General features: G+C 36.1%; 3 protein-coding genes across 4 annotated transcripts in view; 1 reads left to right on the top strand and 2 right to left on the bottom strand.

The window, feature by feature from the left end:
• LOC142336139 (uncharacterized) overlaps nucleotides 1–6,310 on the bottom strand; it is a 40,839-nt gene extending 34,529 nt beyond the window's left edge. Inside the window, exon 1 of one of the 2 annotated variants that reach the window (XM_075384721.1) lies at nucleotides 5,615–6,310. In XM_075384721.1, coding sequence (XP_075240836.1) covers nucleotides 5,615–6,053 — 439 coding nt within the window. In that variant the 5' untranslated portion in view covers nucleotides 6,054–6,310. The remainder of the gene's footprint in view (nucleotides 1–5,614) is intronic. The other variant, XM_075384720.1, reaches the window with a different exon arrangement.
• Nucleotides 6,311–6,678: 368 nt separating this feature from the next.
• Nucleotides 6,679–22,393, bottom strand: part of LOC142336141 (vacuolar protein sorting-associated protein 72 homolog) — a 51,635-nt gene continuing 35,920 nt past the window's right edge. Inside the window, exons 5-6 of the mRNA XM_075384724.1 lie at nucleotides 7,423–7,630; nucleotides 6,679–7,165 (exon numbers count right to left, since the gene is read on the bottom strand). Coding sequence (XP_075240839.1) covers nucleotides 6,901–7,165; nucleotides 7,423–7,630 — 473 coding nt within the window. The 3' untranslated portion in view covers nucleotides 6,679–6,900. The remainder of the gene's footprint in view (nucleotides 7,166–7,422; nucleotides 7,631–22,393) is intronic.
• The window catches only part of LOC142336140 (uncharacterized), a 483,861-nt gene continuing 478,708 nt past the window's right edge, over nucleotides 17,241–22,393 (top strand). The window contains exon 1 of the mRNA XM_075384723.1: nucleotides 17,241–17,265. The gene's annotated coding sequence lies outside the window, so the exon portion shown is untranslated. The remainder of the gene's footprint in view (nucleotides 17,266–22,393) is intronic.

Here is a 22,393-nt window from a genome sequence, read left to right on the forward strand (position 1 = left end):
CTAAGAGAACCTTACGCAAACTGGGCGCTACCTCTTTATCCCGTTTCCGAAAACGAAAGTCAAATAGGTCAGACAAAAAATCGGCCAAGAGAAAAATTGCATAGAAGAGACAAACAGGATTAATACATTTGCTACAAATTGCTTTTGAGAGCAATCAACAATGATTTCCCAAAAAGTGCCTGTTAAGTCATTTATGATAAAAGCACTTCTACTATAACTCATTGTTAATGATGATCAGAGATGATCACATTACGCCACATAACAGCAGCCGAAGTGCAGCATCATCAAAGAGAGAGAGAGAGAGAAGAGAGAGAGAGAGAGAGAGAGAGCTAAAACGTGAACGAGAAAGAGAAGGAAAGAAATCCCAACCGACAGAGAGAGAAAGAGATAGGAATATTTTTCATGATGAGATTCGACTCCGCAACTTCTAGTTTTCTAGCCTTGTTAGTAAAAAATCAGAAAACAGAAAAATGTAAAATTAAAAACAGAATTTTTTGACTTCGCAAAAAACGTTCAAGAAGCATTTCATTGTCTCAAGAGACTATCCAGTATCCCTGTTTGAAGCCGGAAATAGTTTCACTGGCTCAGAGATCCATACAGTTTGAACGTTACAAAAATTTTCCAAAACTTTGAAAAAAACTTAAATTTTATCCAAAAATTACAAAAACTGGAGTCAAAAAAAAGTGATCAACATTCTATAAACTCTAGAAACAATGCAGGAGCTTATTATCAAACCTTGGAGGTCCCAGGGCTCCTGGTGCCGAAAAAAATCAACAATATAAAAAAAATTGCAAAAAAATTGAAAATTAATCCATGACCTACAAAAACTTTCAGTAACCTATTAACATTGACGGAGTTTCTGACCCTTGAGGCTCAAAAAACCTGAATAATGAATATAAATGTCAAAATTGTCAAGAAAAAGCTAAAACTCCGGATGTTAAATTTTTGCAAGATATTCCATTACAACTAGGAAATATACAGCAACCTATTTTCAAACCCTAGAGGAGGTTCCTTGGCTCTTGAGGCTGCAAAACATAAAATCAACGATAAAAAATTTCAAATACTTGAAAAAAAGCAAGTTTTATTAAAAAATAGCTAAAAATTGGGAGATTAAAAAGTTGAAAAACTACTACAAGGCCAATAAACATTTGTCAATAATTTATTATAACAAATCGTAGGAGCTACCTGGCCCCTGGGTCTGGAAAGACCTGAATAACGAAAAATGTCAAAAAAACTTGAAAATAATTGCACGTTTTGCCAAGAAAATGCTAAAATTCGTGATGTTAAAATGTTGAAACAGTTCCACTACCACTAGAAACTATGCAGTAAACTATTATTATAACCTAGAGGAGGTTCCTGGACACCTAGGGCTAATAAAAAACAAATGTCAAAAATTTTCAAAAAGCTTGAAAAATTGTGCAAAAGTATACATTTGCGTGTTTTTAGCGAGCGGTTGTTCGTCAGGAGCTGGAAACGGGGGGGGGGGGTGCACCGAGGGCTGATGAACTGAGGGGGGGTTGGCTACAGTGGGGTGGGGGTAACAGCGCGGGTGGGTGTGGGGGCAAAAGGCGGGTCAACAGTAGAGGCGTATTCAACCTCTAAGAGCCGCCCTTCACACCATAAGTCTAAGTCTCCAAAACAGTTTGAGCTGAAAGCCTCTAAGAGCACTAAATGCCCGCTGGGCGCTACCTGTTTATGCCGTTTTTTGAGAACGAAAAGAGTCAAAAGCCTCAGACGAAAACTTTGTCAAGCAAAAAATCAACTTCCTTTGAGAGCAATTAAAAACATACCCGGCAGATTGCCGGAAAATAGCCGCCGTTGATTCGATTAAGCATGATTGGGATTGAAAGAATAGAAGATATTGAAAAAAAAAAGATTTTTGTACAAAAACAATTTTTAAGTCCGATTTTTTTTAATGGCATTTCGTAGTTGAACATAACGTACTTCTGTTTCTTAGAGAGAGGCTACAGGGGCTACTATCAATACCAATAAGCATTAGAGATGGTAACTAAGACTTATTGGAACGACGTTCAAATAGCGGGCATCTAAAATTGGGCTTAATGGGTTTATCCCGTTTCTACTTCTGACTTCAATTTTTTATACTGACTCTGTTCATTTTGAATTGCTTTGCTGAGCAACTGATGTTCAAAATCACTTTAGCAGAATGAGAGAAGAGAGAAACTAGCCTAGAGAAGTCAGTAAGATATCACGCAAAATGTTGAAAAAGCGGCAAAATGAGGTAAAGCGAAACATTTTTTATTCGACGAAATAAAAAAAACATAGCAGGACAAGTCCTGACGTACAATTCAAAGAATTTTCATTGACTAAACAGAAAAACTAGACTTAGGATGGACTATGAGTGAATTGAGGAAACCATTTAAAAAAATCAGATCAAAAAATAAGAAAAAAACAAAATCAATGTCAAATTGCCGCATGTGAACAAAAAAACCACTAGCGAGAAATGAAAACTTAATTCAAATAAAAAAAATTAGGCCTAGAATGAGCTGTGAATGGATTGGGAAACCATTTAGAAAAAATCAGATCTAATAAATCAAAAAAACAGTAAAAATCAGAGAAATTGCCGCATGTGAACAAAAAACCACTACCAAAAACCGAATTTTTGTTCAAACATCGTTTTCTCACTCTACTTTAAAATTAGAGAAAAAAAATTCACGCCGCAAAACCACTCGACCAAAATCACTACTCCAATTTGACTTCAAAAATCATGAAAATGTGTGAACAGATCTTAAAAAAAGATAGCGCCCCAATACAATTCAAATTCTTTGAAAAGTAAAAAATAGGAACGCTATAATAGCCGGCTGGGAAGATGAGGGCGGCTATTAAAAAAGCGTCAGAAAACGAAACAAAAACATAGCCGGACAAGTCCTGACGTACGATTCAAAGAATTTTCATTGACTAAACAGAAAAACTAGACTTAGGATGGACTATGAGTGAATTGAGGAAACCATTTAAAAAAATCAGATCAAAAAATAAGAAAAAAACAAAATCAATGTCAAATTGCCGCATGTGAACAAAAAAACCACTAGCGAGAAATGAAAACTTAATTCAAATAAAAAAAATTAGGCCTAGAATGAGCTGTGAATGGATTGGGAAACCATTTAGAAAAAATCAGATCTAATAAATCAAAAAAACAGTAAAAATCAGAGAAATTGCCGCATGTGAACAAAAAACCACTACCAAAAACCGAATTTTTGTTCAAACATCGTTTTCTCACTCTACTTTAAAATTAGAGAAAAAAAAATTCACGCCGCAAAACCACTCGACCAAAATCACTACTCCAATTTGACTTCAAAAATCATGAAAATGTGTGAACAGATCTTAAAAAAAGATAGCGCCCCAATACAATTCAAATTCTTTGAAAAGTAAAAAATAGGAACGCTATAATAGCCGGCTGGGAAGATGGGGGCGGCTATTAAAAAAGCGTCAGAAAACGAAACAAAAACATAGCCGGACAAGTCCTGACGTACGATTCAAAGAATTTTCATTGACTAAACAGAAAAACTAGACTTAGAATGGACTATGAGTGAATTGAGAAAACCATTTCAAAAAAATCAGATCAAAAAATAAGAAAAAAACAAAATCAATGTCAAAATGCCGCATGTGAACAAAAAAACCAATAGCGAGAAAAGAAAATTTAATTCAAATAAAAAACATTAGGCCTAGAATGAGCTGTGAATAGATTGGGAAAACCATTTAGAAAAAATCCGATCCAATACAATCGAAAAAACAGTAAAAATCAGAGAGAAATTGCCGCATGTGAACAAAAAACCACTACCGAGAAACCGAATTTTTGTTCAAACATCGTTTTCTCACTCTACTTTAAAATTAGAGCGAAAAAAATTCACGCCGCAAAACCACTCGACCAAAATCACTACTCCAATTTGACTTCAAAAATCATGAAAATGTGTGAACAGATCTTAAAAGACAGCGCCCCAATACAATTCAAATTCTTTGAATTGTAAAAAAAATAGGAGCGCTATAATAGCCGGCTGAGAAGATGAGGGCGGATATTAAACAGTTGGATAGTTGAAAACTTGACTAGTCACAGAATAGACAAAAAACATACATACCGGGAACACGAGGAAAAAGAAAACGCAATGCGGAAACAAATATTCAAATCATCAATTACTAAACTTTCTATTTAAATGCAAGCGACGTTCCATCGATTCTCTCAAAAAGCTTTGTGATAACGTGTCTGATTAGTGACTAATCACCTGACATTTTTCCAGACTTGCACAATTAAATTCTCCTATTAAATACAGCATACGTAGAATAGGTCTAAATAGCAACTGACAGGGTGGGGTGAACAACACTGAAAAGCAGTAAAATATTAGTAAAAAATATAGGTAGAAAACGTCAAAAAACAGACAACAACAGAACAAAAGTAGACTTAGTTTACTACAAATTATTAATAAAATTATTCAATCAAAAGGTATCGAAACAACTACAAAAACAGCTGCAAACCAAAACTCAATTTAGAGTGTTAAACCTACGAAAATCGTCTCGGAAAAATGACAAACAGAACCGACTAATGTGGGCCGAATTGCTCTCAACCGACTGGCCAGAGGTAGGCATCAGTAGTAGCCAGCTGAAACTTAGTAGTGCTACCATCAGGGTGAAAAGTCCAATGGCTCAGACGCAAAATCGGTCTAGATGAAGACCATTCTATTTGTTACCTATTGACTTTGTTTACGAGCAATTAAAAAACTCACTAATACATCTGAATTACATCATAACAATCATAACTGCCCACAAACTTAGACTTACATGTGTATACAATTAAAAAAAACCATTCTGCCCGAAAAATGCTACCGTTAAAACCAAGGAAAAAATTAGAGAAAAGCTGCCTGCGAACATTTTTGCTTTGCTTGGCTTTCTTTACACCTACTTTTTCGCTAACATTTAAAAATATAACCGAATAGCGTCGGGGGAATGAATTGCTTTCAACTGCACAGCACTTGGCTTCGTCAGTAGCTTGCTGTCGCTTAGAGAGTCTAGCTTAAACTTAATTGAGGGGTGCGTGTTGTGAGCATGGAGGAGGGTGAGGATAGGGGCGGATAGTGAGCGCTGGTGAGTGCGAGCGTGCGGGTTTACTGATGGAATGAAGTGGAGTGGGGAAGAAGTATTGCGTGGGTCAAACAGCGCCCTTCACACCATAACTTAATGTCTCTTAAACAGTAACGGTGAATCGCATACATAGAGACTAGTAAGCCGTAAGGCTCTAAGAGAAATTAAAAACCAGCAGGAAAAAACAAACGCTCCTTCTCAACTCCTCGATTTTTTGTTCAACAAGAGAATCAATTTTGTTACGTGCAGCATTGACTTTTGCATCATTTTACAAGTGGTGGCAATTAAAAAATAGAAAGCATAACTTCTCTTTGAGTCGTGAATACAGACAGAGCCTGAATTTCATCCAAAAGCTTTGGAATGTATTAACGACGAAAAACAGATTCTAAGGTTCAAGATTTTCATTTGTGATGATGCATGCGAAGTGACAACGGAGAAAAAAATACAGTTCGAAATCGGCTCGTAAAGATTTTTCGCTGACTTAATTTTGATAGCTATTCAGTCTGAAAAAAGGGCCAAAACATACCTAAAGGCCTTTTCGATTTAAGGTTTTCGTCACTTGGTGAGTGGTCGTCGAAAACTGGGTCTTCGAACGAGATTCCTGAGGTAGAATAAGTGATAAAATCTTTCTGCTGCTGTACATCATTCCCGTATAACTGATGACTGCTACCGCTACAACTACTACTGGCAATCGTCCCGATCGCATCTGTTAAAGCTTCCGTCTTCACAGAGTGCTGGTCGACCACGACTGCTTGTGAACAAATTAATTGTTCATTTTCTGGAAAGCTATTGTGAGCACTTTCCTGTTGGGTTGAAAGCTTTTGAGTTGCGGCATCTGAGGTAGATAGATTCTGGCTGTGGGCGTTGCTGGGCAACTCGCCCTGTTGATGGAACATGTTCACTGGGTTAGGATTAAGTGGAATTTCTCCAATTTGAGAATCACTCTGCTGCTCTTGTATGACCATTCTTAGGGAAAAGTTTCCGGAATAATGTTAGAATAATGATAATATACTAATCTAGCGCTATTCAATAGCACTTCAATTAACTATATAGCAGGTATCAAAAATAAAATCTGTATCGAAATAATTTCCAAAAACCAGTCGGAATTATCTCATTGGTAGTAGTGTCCGGACTGAAATATTTGTGTTGTTGTTTGTCCATAACATTCTCATTCGGTCAACTGACTATCCATCTCTTCCCATTGATGATAACATAATACATAAAACCTGAAATAAACTAGGTCAGTTACTTCGGAGAAATAAGTAACTATGTAACGAGTTATAAAGTCTACGGAAAGCTATTCAATTCTCGTCCAGTAAACAAAGCCAATACAACTATCAAAACTAAGAAAGGGTACAGCGCACAAATTTTCCAATTTTGTGGAATTTACCCCCTGTCCACAAACAGCAGCAAACAGTCCAATATTTTTCCAATTTTTTCTTACGATATTAGCAAGATTTACCCGTATGATATAATTACGTGTTATAAAATATACCCCCGCCCTACCCAAGATGCTCTAATCAACTTGCCCAACCCAAAAGAGGCAAGCTCCAGAATAAGCATTTAGATTAATTTGAGCCTTAAAAAAACTTTTACAGGCTTGAAAGACATTACATTCAGTTTTCAGCAGCGGCGCCAATTATTCTTCTTTTAAATAACGCGCACACTAAAGCAAGCAGACAGTTGACGATATTCAAACAAAATACTAAAGTCTCCATTTTCCGACAACGCCTCGAATTCCATCTTCATTCACTTCTCGCGTTTCCAACGCATCAATCTCTTCTGGCTACTTTTAGCAGTGATGTCAAGAAATCAACTAGCGCCGGTGGAGTGTAAAATACTCAACTTCAACTTGTAAATTTGTCGTAACACTTTGAAAGCGGACATGCTAGAATAAGGTTGCTGGGTCAGCGGATCGAAATATTTTGCCGGTTGACGTGTAATTGGGCAAATCATTCGACTAGTATTGCTAGCTTGTCGCTGATTGGTTTCTTGCACATGGGGTTTAGGAAAGTTCTCTTTCAAGGATTTCTCGTCCGGGAAAATGATGACATTTTTGGATGTTTTTGTGTCACCTCTGAAACAATAAACAATAAATCAAAGGGTTTGCCATTCTGCAAACAACAAATACGCCATTTAAAGCAAACAGTCAACAAATCTTCCACAAATTACAAACACAACATGCTGCATGTCCAAAACTAAACCATCAAATTTGCTAACTTAAAGTTTATTAGACTTTAGTCTATTTATCTTTTCCTGTTTGAGACATGACGTTTATTTTGTATAATGAACTAAACAAAATAGGGTTTGACAAAGTTTGTGACCTATTCTCACCTGGAATCAGTTTGAAGGTCACCAAAACCAGGTGAAGTAAGAGATCGAATGCTGAAATCAGTGTACTCATGCATTGAGTTCGGATCAGCGCCAAAAGTGGCGCTACTGCTAGTTGTAGTGAAAGACTTGAAAGTGATCTGAGGTCCTTTGTCAACTTTTTTCACCTGCCGTTTCTCCTTCTTTTCTTCTTCCAGCTTCAGAAATTTCTCTGCAAACAAACTGAATTGATTCAGATCTGTTTTGAAATGCAAGGAAGAATTGAGCTTAAACAAATTATGAAAAATGAAAGCGAGTGGATTGAGAAGATAACGTTTATTGACCGATAAAATTAAAAGCTTTTCTCCCGCATACAAGTACAGAAGCTCTATTGAAATTGAGGAAATTACTTAGCCCTGGAGACGACGACAAAAACAACATTGCTAACATCGCTATACAAAGTACCACTCGCATTTTAACAAAATGAGAAAAACAAAGCACTTATCTTCAGCGACAGAATTGAGGTAATAAAATCAAATACTCAATTTTCAAATGAACTACTAACGAAGGAACTATATGTCTTGAAAAGTTTAGAAACTAAGCGAAAAAAATGCAGATTTTAGCTGAATATTTTACTGAATTAGAGCTCAGACATATAAGACTGCTTTTTATTCACATTCTCAATCACATGCGCGAGGATATTGACATAATATTGGCGCAACTTTGTTTTGGCCAAATTTGGCCGATAAAGTTTGAATTCCAGCAGCTAAAAAAAGCTCCGAAAATGAACCGTTTTGGTGAATATCACCTTAATAACTGAAGATTTAGCGCCTAGATGTCCTCGGAAAACTAAACACATATGAGCAAAACCTGGAGACAAACAATTGATAAACTATTTGATTGTTACACTCGAAAAGACCGCAACACTCAATTTTAAAGGCTCCAACTTGTAAGTAAATCAAAGACACCTTGAAAACCTTTTCGCTAAGAATTCCGATTGTTTGTTTTCCTACACCCGCTAAGGCTGAATAGTCGTTATCAGACCAATTTGTACTGCTGACAAACTATCATCCCCTTCACCTTGCTTTGTCGCCAAACTCTCCATCAACTCTTCCTGGAAAGTTGATTAGTTTTAAGCACAAATACAAGTTGACGATATCGTAGAGAGCTAAGTTCAAACAAACCTCCGATTCGCTGCAAGATCCAGCGTGAACAATAAAAGGCGACAGAACTAAATATTTATTTGAAATCCTGTTATCAACCTAAAATTTCAACCGGAATTCAAAACATAGCTGGCAGATTGCCAGAAAATAGCCGCAATAGCTTCGAAGGTCTGCAAGCCCAAAAAGATAGTCAAAGAAAGAAAAAAAATCCATTAAATGATATAGATGCAATATTTTGATTAACAATCTGTATAACTTATTGCTGCTTCTATTAGCTGCTCTTAAATAACCTTCAATTAGAGTGACGTACACTCACTTGACCTTATCTCTTAAATTAAAGACAATTTCAGAGTGAGGAAGTCGTTTTTGAGAGCGAGGTAAGTCACGCGTGACCAAAAATTTAAATACAAATGAATAAAAAACTCGTTCCACTAAGAGTAAAAAAGTGACTTCACGCATTTAATTCAGTTCAAATTGCATGAAAGAATGAACAAAAAGCAGATTTGAAGAGGGTCTGACATCATATCGTCGTAACAAAAATCTTGACGACGAAATAAAACATAGGAGGACAAGTCCTGACGTACAATTCAAAGAAGTTTCATTGAATAAACAAAAACTAGACCTAGAACTGACTATGAGTGAATTGGGAAAACCATTTCTAAAAAATCAGATAACAAAATAAAACACAGAAAATCGCTCCACTTCCTGTTTCGGTGTGACCAAAATTACTACTCCAATTTGACTTCAAAAATAATGAATATGTGTGAACAGATCTTAAAAACAAAGCCGGAAGAATTCCGGAAATGACTCGAAGTGGCAATCCATTTAAGCACCATCCATCTACTCATCAGACGAAGCGTGCCTCCACTAATGATTATCTTAAATTAAAACCATAAAACAAAAACAAATAACAAGAAAATCATATCTGTTGAAGTATGATAAAAATCTGATCAAATTTTGTCATAAAGTGAGATCCTGAAAAAAGTATTTCTGCCAAAATTACTTCATAGAAGCAACTAGTTTCTGCTAGAAACCATTTGTAAGAATTTTTGAAAGTATTTGAAGTCAAATCATGAGAAAAAAGCTCTCACAAACAACTTGGACTAAAAAAATTGGAAAAAGTTAACAAATTTTTTAATATTACAAATGCACATAAAAGCAAAGAAAAATTTCTGTCACCCATTAGGGTATCCAGATGCTCCCAAAACAACAGGCAAGTCATAATAGGCTGAGAAACATGTCTAAAAAACAGAACAAAAAGAACTGCAAAAAAATACGAAAAATAGTTTCATCTTTCGCCAGTTTGTATCATATTTCTCAACAAAAAAAAATGCGTCATATCCACAAAAGTGTAACAAATTGTTATCTAAAAAATGCTCAAGTAATAGGGCCTTTTCACTTCCTATTTGAGGCAGTAAAACAAAACAATCGTCAAAAAATCGCAAAAATTAGCCCAAAAATCAGCTAAATACATGAAAAACCTCCGAATTAGCATAAAATTCAGATGAATTATCAGAAACCTTCGAACCACTACCAAAACCAGCCTAAAACTTAAAAAAATCACAACCCAACCTCTCAATCGTAAGTGCTAAAAGAAAATCGAAGTTACGTTGCGCGATACTCTTGAAAACGCCCAACAGCCCATGGAATTCAATTACCCAAGCATATATTTCTCCTGAAATCGAATAGATTTCCTCCACACAGACGATAAATGAATCCAAGATTAGATCTCCGTGATATCATGCCTGTAACTTTGAGTGAAAGTTATATTTACGTTCTGTTTAATTCGATCTAAGTGCAACAATTTTTTCAAAACTTTTATCCGCTCATATTAAACCTTCAATGTCCTTGACCAAATGTTTCAAATTTAATAATACTTTACGCTATAAATCTTCGCATTTTAGGCTAGCTTTAAATCCTTGAATATCTTCCGTATTTTTTATCAAGTCCCCATTTATCATTCATTTATTGTTCAAAATTTTCTCTATCTCTTAACCATTAGTTCTTTAATCCTTCACTTTAGTCTTGCTTTCTTTACTCTTTTACAGTTGTACAAAAATCTTTGTCGAATTTCTGAAATCTTTTTATAAGAAATGAAACACAGGGTGACACCAATATCAAATTCATGTACTCTTCACGCGAAGTAACAGATGAATTACTGCGATTTCGAAAAGACAAACCTCGTGGGCCATCTCCCATCCCACCTTGCGCATTGATTGACAGCGCTCATATTGTGGCACCCGTACTAACTTTGATTTTCAATAATGCTATAATGCAATGTAAGTTTCCCAAAGCCTTAAAGTTAGCAGATATAACACCTGTTCACAAAAAGGGAGACCCCCAAGACCCAATGATTTATCGCCCCTTATCCGTGACACCAACATTATCGAAACTATTTGAAAAACTGCTGTTCCGTCAGCTCAGTAAATACCTCAATGATAATAATGTTTTATCCCAAACTCAGTACGGTTTTAGAAAGTCCAGATCTACAAAAGATGCTCTGCTATACTTCACCGAATGTGTACGTCAAAACAAGAAGGCTAATGAAAGCGTCTTTTGCGCTGCACTAGACCTTTCAAAGGCATTTGATTCCATTTGCCACCATCGCTTGCAAAGTAAGCTAGTCTCCGTTGGTTTTGACAATTTTTCTTGTGCTTTATTACACGATTTTCTTACAGACCGCTTACAAAGAGTTAAACTTAGTGGCGTCAGCTCAAACTGGATCAGCGTTAAATAAGGTGTTCAGCAGGGAACCATCCTTGGTCCAGTCTTGTTTCTCATTTATGTCAAAATGAGAGATTTAAGAATCACCTCCAAAATAGTTCAAGATGCCGATGATACACTTGTTTTCACATCCAATGTACATCCTCAAATGGCGAAGCAAGAACTTGAACACAGCTTAGAAAACTTAGTCCATTTTTTTTATTACAACAACCTTCAGGTCAATCCTAAGAAAACCGAATTCATAACTTTCTCCAAACCATCATTAGCAAAAAGAACCGAATTGATGACATTAGATTTAGCAACGAAAAAATTGAACCGAGTCACAGCATCAAATACCTATGTGTACACTTAGACAAACACCTCAAGTATGATATACAAGTGAAACATACTCTCAAAAAAATGGCGACAAGTATTAAAACTTTAGCCCAAATTCGTGGTAGTTTACCAAAAGAAACAAGGCTGTTACTATATCGGTCTCTGGTAATCAGTCAACTAGAATATCCTATTCTTCTTTTAACAAGCCTTTCCAAAGAGGCGATATCTTGAATTGATCGGCAATTAAACTGGGGTATCAAAACTGCCTTTTTCAGAAAAAAGTTTGACCGGTCATCAGACCTGAAAAGAAAATACGATATACTTTGCTTTGCAAATTTTCTTGCTTATTCGTGTATCAACTATTTAGTTAAACTCAATAAAAATCAGCTGCCATCTTTCACTGACCCTTCGTTTCCCAATTTGGATCCTAAGCTTAATTGCCGCACTCTCAAGTTCTCCAAAGTAATCACTTTCAAAAGTCTATATCTTAAAAAATCCTACGGAAGCTTTGCGGCTACTCTTTGGAATGAGCTTGATCGAACAACAAAACAGAAACTTCTCAATTCAAAACAGAGCAGATATTCTCTAAAACAATTGTTTACTGAAAACACAAACAACAAATTGTTCTAAATCAGTCAATGATCACTGGCGGTCTTGTAAACTTTAATTTGCTATACAATATTTAGGTTTTTACTAACTTTCAGGTTTATCTTCTTATTAAACCCGAACAAGGAGCTTGAGTATATTACGTTTGAACTCCTCAACTACTTTAAAGTACCTTTTTCTTTTTTTTGTTCATCTCCCCATACACTTTCTGTCATAATAATGTAATGTTGGTTACATTTTTCTGGTACTTGTACCTGTATGATAGTAATTCAAGTGTCTTTTCTCTCTCTCTCTCTCTCTCTCTCTCCCTCTTAAATCCATCTAATTTGTGATATCTCACTTTCGTATAAAATTTTGATGTCAAGGTAAAATTTTTCAAAAAGTGGCGTGTCACTTTTTCACATATTGTCATGTTCTCATTTCGCTCTCCTCATTCTCACGTGAAACATCCTTATTAACAATTAATATTTCCTTAAACCTAGGCAGATTGCCGGAATAGCTGCTAAAGATTAGACTTGCGAGCCGTATAATAGAGATAAACATACAGATCTAAATTGAGAAAAAACCGACGCCACTCAAAAAGCTAGGTAAAAAATACTTAGCTACAAATTAATACAGCTTGTTAAAAATCATTCGACAGAAGCCTTTTATTAGGGATATTTACTGCACATATGAGTTGCTTTGACCTTAAACTAATTCGAATTAAACTTAGGTATTAAGTGCAAAAGTCATTTTATTGAGTGAACTAAGTCATGTATGATTAAAATCTAATTACGCAAAAGATCTTAAAACCTTTGCTAGACAGAGAGAAAGCGAGAGAGAGAGAGAGAGAGAGAGAGAGAGAGAGAGAGAGATGACGTCACGCGCACAAAAAACACCGTTAGTGAGAGGAAGAAGTCAGTCCAAAAAATTCAGCTTTGCTGTGTGAACGAATGTAAAACTAAAACATACCGGGCAGATTGCCGGAAAATAGCCGCGGTTGCTTCCCATAACTCTATTCGGATTGAAAGACAAGAAAATATCAACAAAAATTGATTTTTGTACAAAAACATTTTTTAAGCGCGATTTATTTTGATGTCATTTCGTAATTGAACATTCTCTTGTCTCTCAGAGAGAGGCTACTGGTTCTGGTATCAATACCAATAAGCATAATAGATAGTAACTAAAACATATGAGAACGAAGTTTAAGAACCGGGCTTCTAAAAATGGGCTTTATCTCGTTTCTATTTCTGACTTTTATTTTTTTATACTCACTTCAATTTGAATTGCTTTGCTGAGCAGGTGCTGTTTACGACTTTGAGCAGAATGACAGAAGAGTGAAACTAGCCTTGAGAAGTCAAAAAGATTTCACACAAAATGTCGAAAAAGCGGCAAAATGGTTAAAGCGAAAAAAAGTGCGACGAAGTAAAAAAAAACATAACAGGACAAGTCCTGACGTACAATTCAAAGAATTTTCATTGACTAAGCAGAAAACTAGACCTAGAACGCACTATGAATGGATTGGGAAAACCACTTAAAAAAACCGATCCAAAAAATTAAAAAAAAAAACAGTAAAAATCAAAGTGAAATTGCGAGAAAATGAATCTTTGTTCAAACACCGTTTTCTCACTCTATTTTAAATTTGGAGCGAAAACATTTCACTCCGCAAAACCACTCGCTTTTTCGCTCCACTTCCTGTTTCGGCGTGACCAAAATCATTACTCCAATTCGACTTCAAAAATCTTGAAAATATGTGAACAGATCTTAAAAAAAGACAGCGCCCCAATACAATTCAAATTCTTTGAAATGTAAAAAATAGGAGCGCTATAATAGCCGGCTGGGAAGATGAGGGCGGCTATTAAAAAAGCGTCAGAAAACGAAACAAAAACATAGCCGGACAAGTCCTGACGTACGATTCAAAGAATTTTCATTGACTAAACAAAAAACTAGACATAGAAGGGACTATGAAAGAATTGGAAAAACCATTTTAAAAAAATCCGATCAGGAAAATTTATGAAAAAAAATCAACACCAAAATGGCACATTTCAACAAAAAACCACTAGCGAGAAATGGAAAATTGGTTCAAACAAAAAACTAGGCCTAGAATGAACTATGAATGGACTGAGAAAACCATTTAGAAAAAAAAATCCGATCGAAAAAATCGAAAAAAAACAGTAAAAATCCGCAATATCGCTCCACTCAGCTTACAGCTTCGCAGCTATAAAAAGTTGCCTTAATTTGGTATTTAGTTCATTGGTTACAAGGTTGTATTTTGTTCGTATTTGCATCTATGACCATATACCCATAATATGTTCATCTTTTTCAATAACAACTGGATGGTAACTTAGATGTTTTACAGGTATAATCTTGTAGCATGTACCTAAATCACATGGAGAACTACCTTTTTACGCTTCTTGATAGTAAACTTTTATAAATGTAAATGCTGTAAGTACTTGGTGAAATAAGTAGAATGATAAAGCAGGTGCCACACTTTGTATATGTACTCAAACGGTATGGTCTCACTTGAAAGATCAAACACCAAAGAATGTTGTCGAAGGACCATTACAACATGATGTACAGCTCAACAGAACAACTCAGCAAAAACACCGAATAAGCATCTGAGATTCAGTTGGCAACTCAAGTCTTGAAACTTGAAAACATTCCAATAACTCCTTCTTATAACAATGACAACACCATGATTAATTACCATCCTTTAGAAAAAACTTTTTTCTTTCCTATATTGATGTTAAATGGATATAATATGAATTTAAAAACATAAGCGACTAACGTCGGGCGAATTGCTCTCAAACTATCAGCGAGCGGCTGGCTTCGTCAGTAGCTAGCTACGGTTTATTGAAGCTAGCGTTAGCTTGATTCGACTCTTCAACTTTTAGTTTTCTAGCTTTGTTAGTAAACAAATCTGATATTTAAAAAATTTGCAAAAATGATTGCAAAAATAATTGCAAATTTTGAAAATAATTGCAAATTTTAACAAAATCCTGCTAAAATTCGACACATTAAAAATCTTCAAAACCATTTCATTGTCTCAAGAGACTATCCAGTATCACTATTGCAAGCTTTAATTAGTTTTACTGGCTCAAAAACAACCATAAACTTGCAACATGATAATAATATTTCGTAAATTTAAAAAATTAAATTTTATCAAAAAAGTGCTTAAGCTGGAGTCATTTAAATATTGATAACAGTTCCATGAATATAGAAACTATGCGACAGTTTTTGATGAAGCCTAGGAGGAGGTCCCTAGGACCCTGGTGCCGGAGAAAATGATAAAAAAAAATCAAATGGATTCAAAAAAACTTGAAAAAATTGCAAATAATTTTTAAAATTGTTGATCTTAAAATCTTGAAAAACCTTCCATTACATCTAGAAGCTATGCAGTAACCTCAACTCAAACTCTAGAGGAGGTCATGTGGCTGTTGAGGTTGGAGAAACCAAGAAAATGACAAACAAAATTTCAAAAACTTGAAAAAATTAGAAGTTGCAAAAAAACTGCTAAAATTTGTGATAAAAGTTGTAACTAATCCATGGCCAAAAAACATTTTTCAGTAACTCATTATCAAACCTTAACGGAAATTTTCTGTTAGGCTGAAAAACCTGAATAAATGACAACAATGATAAATATACAGACAATAGCGATAATAAACTGACAATAAATTTAAAAATTTGCAAATTTTATCCAAAAAAATGCTCAAATTTGTGGTGTTGAAATCTGGAAAAACAATTCACTACATTTAGAAAAAATACAGTGCCTACTTTTGAACCCTAGAGGAGGTTTCAAGAGTCTTGAGGCTGGAGAAACCTAAAAACCAACAAAAACCTGAAAAAAAAAAGTTTTACAAAAAAGTTGATAAAATTTGTCATATTAAAAAACTGAGAGCTATTCCATGGCAAATAAAACTATTTCAGTAACTTATTATCAAACCCTTAAGGACGTTTTCTGGCCCCTGCGTCCGGAAAGAAGTGGATAACAAAAAATAAATGTCAAAAAAATTGGAAAAATTTGCACGTTTTGTCAAAAAAAGGCTAAAATTCGTGATGTTGAAACCATTGCACTACCACTAAAAACTATGCAGTAACCTAATATAAAACCCTAGAGGAGATTTCTTGACAACAAGAGGTGAAAAAACACAAAAAATGACAAATTTTTGAAAAGAACTTGAAAAAAGTATAAAATGGTGTTTTTAGCGATCGGTTGTTCGTCAGTAGCCACGGGAGGCGGGGGGGGGGGGGGTTACACCGGGGGTCTGATGGGGAGGGGTGCGCAGCATTGGGGTGGGGGCCACAGCGCGGTGGGGGGGGGCGGGGGCAATAGGGGGGGGTCAACAGTGGGGGTGTCGTCAACCTCTAAGAACCGCCCTTCACAACATAAGTATAAGTCTCCAAAACAGTTTGAGCTGAAGCAGAGCTTAAGAGCACTTAATGCCCGCTGGGTGCTACCTATTTATCCCGTTGTTGAGGACTAAAAGTCAAAAGCGTCAGACGAAAAATCGGTGAAGCGAAAAATCGCATAGAAAAAGACCGACAGGACTAATATAATTGCTACAAACTTCGTTTGAGAGCAATTAATCAAAACTACATAGTAAAAATAACTAAACATAACCGACTAACGACGCCCGAATTGCTCTTAAACGACCGGCGAGCGGTTGGCTTTGTCGGTAGCTAGCTATGTTTTGATGAGGCTAGCTTTAGCTTAATTGAAGGGGCTTGAGGTGAGCGCAGCGGGATGGGGGCGCTGATGGGGGCAACAGCAAGGAAGGAAACGATCGGGGGCAACAATGGGAGGGCGACGAAGAATCGCTCAAGCAAAAAATTGCACTAAAAACGACCAACAGGACTTATAAAATTGCTACAACTTCTTTTGAGAGCAATTTAAAATGGATAACACGCATCCGAAACAGCTCCAAACAAATGTATGGTTAGTTACAAGATTATAGCCTTAAAACCGCGCTGTGTAACACTTAGAAGCTATTTGTTAATTGACTCAATTTTGTATTAAAACATCTCTCCTAAACATAATTTCTACAATCAGTGCTCAATTGTTGTGATAAACTTATTAAATAGAAAATGCAAATGGAGCCGGCAATGGGCACTACTGGAAACACTGGCGATGCGGAAAAAATTCCTCCTGGCGATGCGAAAAAACTTCGATATCATGATATGAATAAGCGAAACCAGACTCAGTAGCGAAACCAGACTGGCAAGTGTTCTCAGTCCCGTTAGTGAAAATGGTCTACAAACTGAAGAGGAAACAATCAAGCTTATCAATAATGCTGTCCAAAGCAATCGCGAGCTCGATCCCAACTATAGTCTCCCAACTGAGAAGTGAACTGCAAACGACCATCAGAGCAGCTGTGGCCGAAGCGATAGCGGCCCTGAAGAAAGACCTACTCAATGAAGTCAACGAAAATCTTGTCTTTGCCGAACAACGCAGTGACCTGAAAACATTATTTGAATCAGAACAGCTGGAGAACTATAACCGTCGAGACAACTTGAAGATATTCGGTCTTGAAGAAGACACCAGAACTGACGAGACAGGAAGAATGATTGGCGAAAAACCCGAACAGACTATCACAAAAGTAGTTGAGGTTGCGAACGCTATTGGCGCGAAGGTTGACCCAGTTGATATCTCCATAGCACAGACTACCCGGACGAAGAACACCACGAGCAGTGATCGTCAAATTCTCGAGGAGGATTGCCAAAACAAGTATTCTGATGAACAAGACGAAGCTGAGAAATGACGAACATAGAAATGAAGTAAAAATATTTGAAGATATCACTGCAGCAAGAGCCATTTTTCTGAAGCTACTCAAGGCTGACACCAGCATAAATTCAGCATGGACAAGAGATGGAAACATCAACTATACTGTTACTGGAGATAAAAGAACTTACCGTATTCAAAACTTATTTGAAGGAGGCATCGATATGGGATATTCAATGGATGATGTGATGAACTGTTTTCGAGGGTATCAACAAGGAACCGAAGGATAAAAATGCAGAAAAACTTTAAATTGCTATTAAAGATGATATATCTGTTTTACATTTAAATATCAGATCGCTCAAACCTCATGTAGAAAAGTTGGAAGCTCTAGTTCTAAGTCTTGAATCTCCGCCTGATAATTTATGTTTAACGGAAACTTGGCTCACTGACAACGACAATTTTGAGTCCAACCTGGTGACAGGATATAACCAATACATTGTTAAAACCGAACTACATCGCATGGGGTCGTTATGATTCAAATAAGATCTACTTGCTCCCTTGTGAAACAAAACGATCACAGTTTTGACGAAGCAATTTTTCAAGATATCTCAGCGAAAGGCTACACATTCAAACTGGTAGTCATATATAATAAGCCAAGGTCAAATAAAATTGAATTTCTCAATACTCTAGAAGATTTTTTAGAGAATACATCAATAGCCAATCAACCTACTGTTATATGCGACGATATCAATATAGATATATTAGCAAATAATTTGCTCACAAGAAATTACACCGAATTAATCCAGTCCTTCGGATGTAGTCTGTACCCAGATGAACCAACACGACTCAAAGAAACATCAGCAACATGCCTTGACCATTTCATTTGTCGCGATGTACCGATAAACTATTTCAATGTTTTTCAGCATGAAACAATATCTGATCATTATCCTGTTTTGATCAAATGGGACATCGATAAATGTACCATTGTCTCTAGACCTTATCGAAACACTTCCTTCCTTAAATCCAAAAAGACTATAGAAAAGTTTCAAGAAGAACTATATGAAAGCTTTAAAGGCATAAGCTCCTCATTTTTTGGATCAGCGGAAGTAAATGAAAGCCTTGCAAACTTCAAATGTACGTTTGAAGATGTGTTGAATAAATTTTCTCCCCTTAGGGAACCAAAAGTAAGAAAAGAAAAGCCACTATGGTTCTCAAATACATTAAAAACCCTTCGAACAAAACGAAACCTAGCGCATAAAAGATGGAGACAAAATCCACATGAGCAAGTTTTCTGTCTAAGTTTAAAGAACTTCGAACGAAGTTCGAGCAAGCCGTAAAAACCTCTAAAAAACAGTATTACCGGAACAAATTTGAATCCTGCATCGGAGATTCAAGACAAACTTATAAGTTACTTAATGAACTAAACGGTAAGAATAGAACACAGTTACATATACCATCACTGCTAACCTGCAGAGAAAATGGCGGCAGCCCAACAGATAATGACACAGCCGGAAGCCTTAATCATTACTTTACAAATGTGGCAAAAGAGCTGACAAGAAAGTTACCAACCATCAAACTACCCAAAATCACTTCAGTACAGCACTCCATGTATCTATATGGAACAACAGCATTAGAAATAAAGCACATTATTGACAGCCTTGACAACAAGTTCTCGTCAGGTGATGATAATATTAGTAACGCTATCGTAAAGGCTTCAAGTTCGGTTATTGTACCATTTCGTTCTCATCTAATTAATCAGTCTTTTTGCCAAGGATGTTTTCCCTCCGAATTATGCAAAGCAAAAGTTCTACCGTTTCATAAAGATGGATCGAGACTATTAGAAAGTAATTACAGGTCCATCTCAATATTGGTAACTTGGAGTAAAATATTCGAAAAGGCTATGTATAACCGAGTTTATACGTATCTTGAACGTTTTAACCTTCTGTTTATCAATCAGTATGGCTTTCGACAGAAACATAGCACTATCGATGCATTAGTAGAATTAACTGAGAAAATTAGAACCGAACAACCAAAAGATATACATAGTTTTTTCTTAGATCTCAAAAAGGCATTCGATACTATCAATCACGATATTCTCCTAAAATTAGAAAAATATGGTTTCCGAGGAAAATGTTCTGAATGGTTCAAGTCATAACTCAGTCAACGCACCCAGCGTGTGGAGGATAATGGAGTGAAGTCATCATGGGCAAAAATAGACTGTGGAGTGCCGCAAGGCTCCATCCTAGGGCCTTTACTTTTCATAGTTTATATCAACGATCTACCACTGTCATGCAAGCTAACAGATGCACTTCTCTTTGCTGATGATACTAACATAACTGCCATCAATCGCACAGACGAGGAAGTTCAAACTGACTTAGATAACCTTAAAAACTGGCTAGATGCTAATAAATTAATACTGAAAGCTCAAAGGCTGTACATATTAAAATAAGTAAAAGGGCTTCCAACGATGATAAATGTTTTAAGTTCAATAACCAAGATATACACCAAACTCAGTGCTGTAAATATCTAGGAATGTTTGTAGATGCTGATTTATCGTTCAAAAGTCATATTGAGTATGTTAGGAAAAGGTTGGGAAAACAATGTGGGATAATATGTAAACTGCGGCATTACGTGCCGAGAGCGTAATTGATAAATTATTACCGGTCAAATAATGAACCAATCATTCAATATGGATTTCTTGTCTATGCGCGAGCATGAGAAACCTCATGCAAATTTTAATATCCCAAAAGAAAATATTTGAGTTTATCCATTTCCGTTGCCGCCGCGAAAGCTGCGACATATTTTTGAAAAACAACTTACTTACAGTGTTTGAACTACATATCTATGAGCTACTTAAAATTGTTCTTAAATCAGTTAAACGCATACATTCCCAAGGCTACTTAAATGAGATGTTTAGGTTTAAGGAGGGAGGCAGAGGAACCAGGCTTTCAGAAGTCGGGTTGCTCTACATGCCCTCGTGTAAACGAAAACAACAACGCTCATCTATAGATTACCGAGCAGCCAAACTATTTAATATCCTTAAGTCATGCGCAGCTATCCCTCCTGACATCACCTGTTTGCCTTTTTCTAACATCTCTTCAATTTATCACAGTTTAAAAACAACAATTCTTTCACAAAACTAAGAATTAGTGGATGCTATCTATAAATAATTTATCCATAAATTTATAAGTTTCTAGGCTCTGGATAAATGCTACCAGATATGTATTTTGGGCTTCCAGTTCTGGGTTTAAAAAATGACCGTTCAAAACCTAGTTTACGAGATATGACGATTTTTTGATTTTTCAAAAGTTTTCGAAAAACTTAGAAAATTGGTTTCTATAAAACTGGTATTAGCAGCAAGGCATCGATCCCGTGGCAATGAGGAAGAAGCTGAAGGTATTGATTACCAGGGAGAAATCTCGAAAAACCTTGAAAAATTCAAAAATTTGAAAACTTTGAAAAATTCAGAAAGTCGAAAATTCATAGAACCTTAAAATTTATAACTGTCTTAAATATCGGTGAATTGATAGGTTGGACGTTAAGAGGATCGGATGATCCCGTTGTCCATCCTCTCCATACTGTGCTAAAATGATTGCTCTAGCGAACTAATTTTGTTGTGATTTGTAATTGTTGGAGAAATTTATTCTTTCTTCTTTCTAACATTCAACCAATTTGACAATATCGACATAAAATGCTGCATAAAAAGTTCATAGAGCTTTTCATTACGGGTCTCAGATACTTAAAAATCACAAATAAATGCACAAAATCTTTCCAACTTTATTCAGTGAATTTTTGTCCAACATTCTTTAGCGAGAACCAACTTTCTTAATCTGTACTTTTAAATAGTATAAAATTCTTTCGTGATGTTCCACAACGAATAGTATTTTAACCCTTATTAAGTTTATTTGATAGATGATCCCGATAATGTTATCAATTCTGACAATAGTATACCAGAATGACAGACTCATATTACAGCCAACAATTAAAAAATAGCTCAGCAGAAAGAATGGGGTAAAATATAACCGACTAACGTCGGGCGAAATGCTCTCTAACGACCGACGAGGTGTCTTCTGCAGTAGCCAGCTGGGCTTAAGTACGCTAGCATTACGGCACGCATTAGGGAGGGAGGGTAGGGGGAGGGGGTGAAGGGAGTGGGGGTCTCGGTGGGGGGGGGGTGAGGGGGGTTAATATTCTTAAGATTAAGAACCCCCTTCTTACTATGCCATTATGTTTCCTCAAATTATGTTTCGTTGAATCGTATGCTCAAAGACTAGGAAGCCCTAAGCCTTTCAGAGAGGTGCTCAGCCACGAAATGCCAATCCCAATTTTGAGGCCAAAAATTTAAAAGCGTCAGACGAAAAATCAGGCAAGCAAAAAACTACATTCAATACAGACCGCAGGACTAAAATAATTGCTACAAACTTCGCTTGAAAGCAATTAAAGTGGGTTATAAATTGATGAGCATAATGTCAGCTTGTAAATATCCAGA

This window comes from Convolutriloba macropyga, chromosome 3, assembly GCF_964194025.1.
Source record: "Convolutriloba macropyga chromosome 3, txConMacr16.3, whole genome shotgun sequence".
NCBI classification, from domain to species: domain Eukaryota; kingdom Metazoa; phylum Xenacoelomorpha; order Acoela; family Convolutidae; genus Convolutriloba; species Convolutriloba macropyga.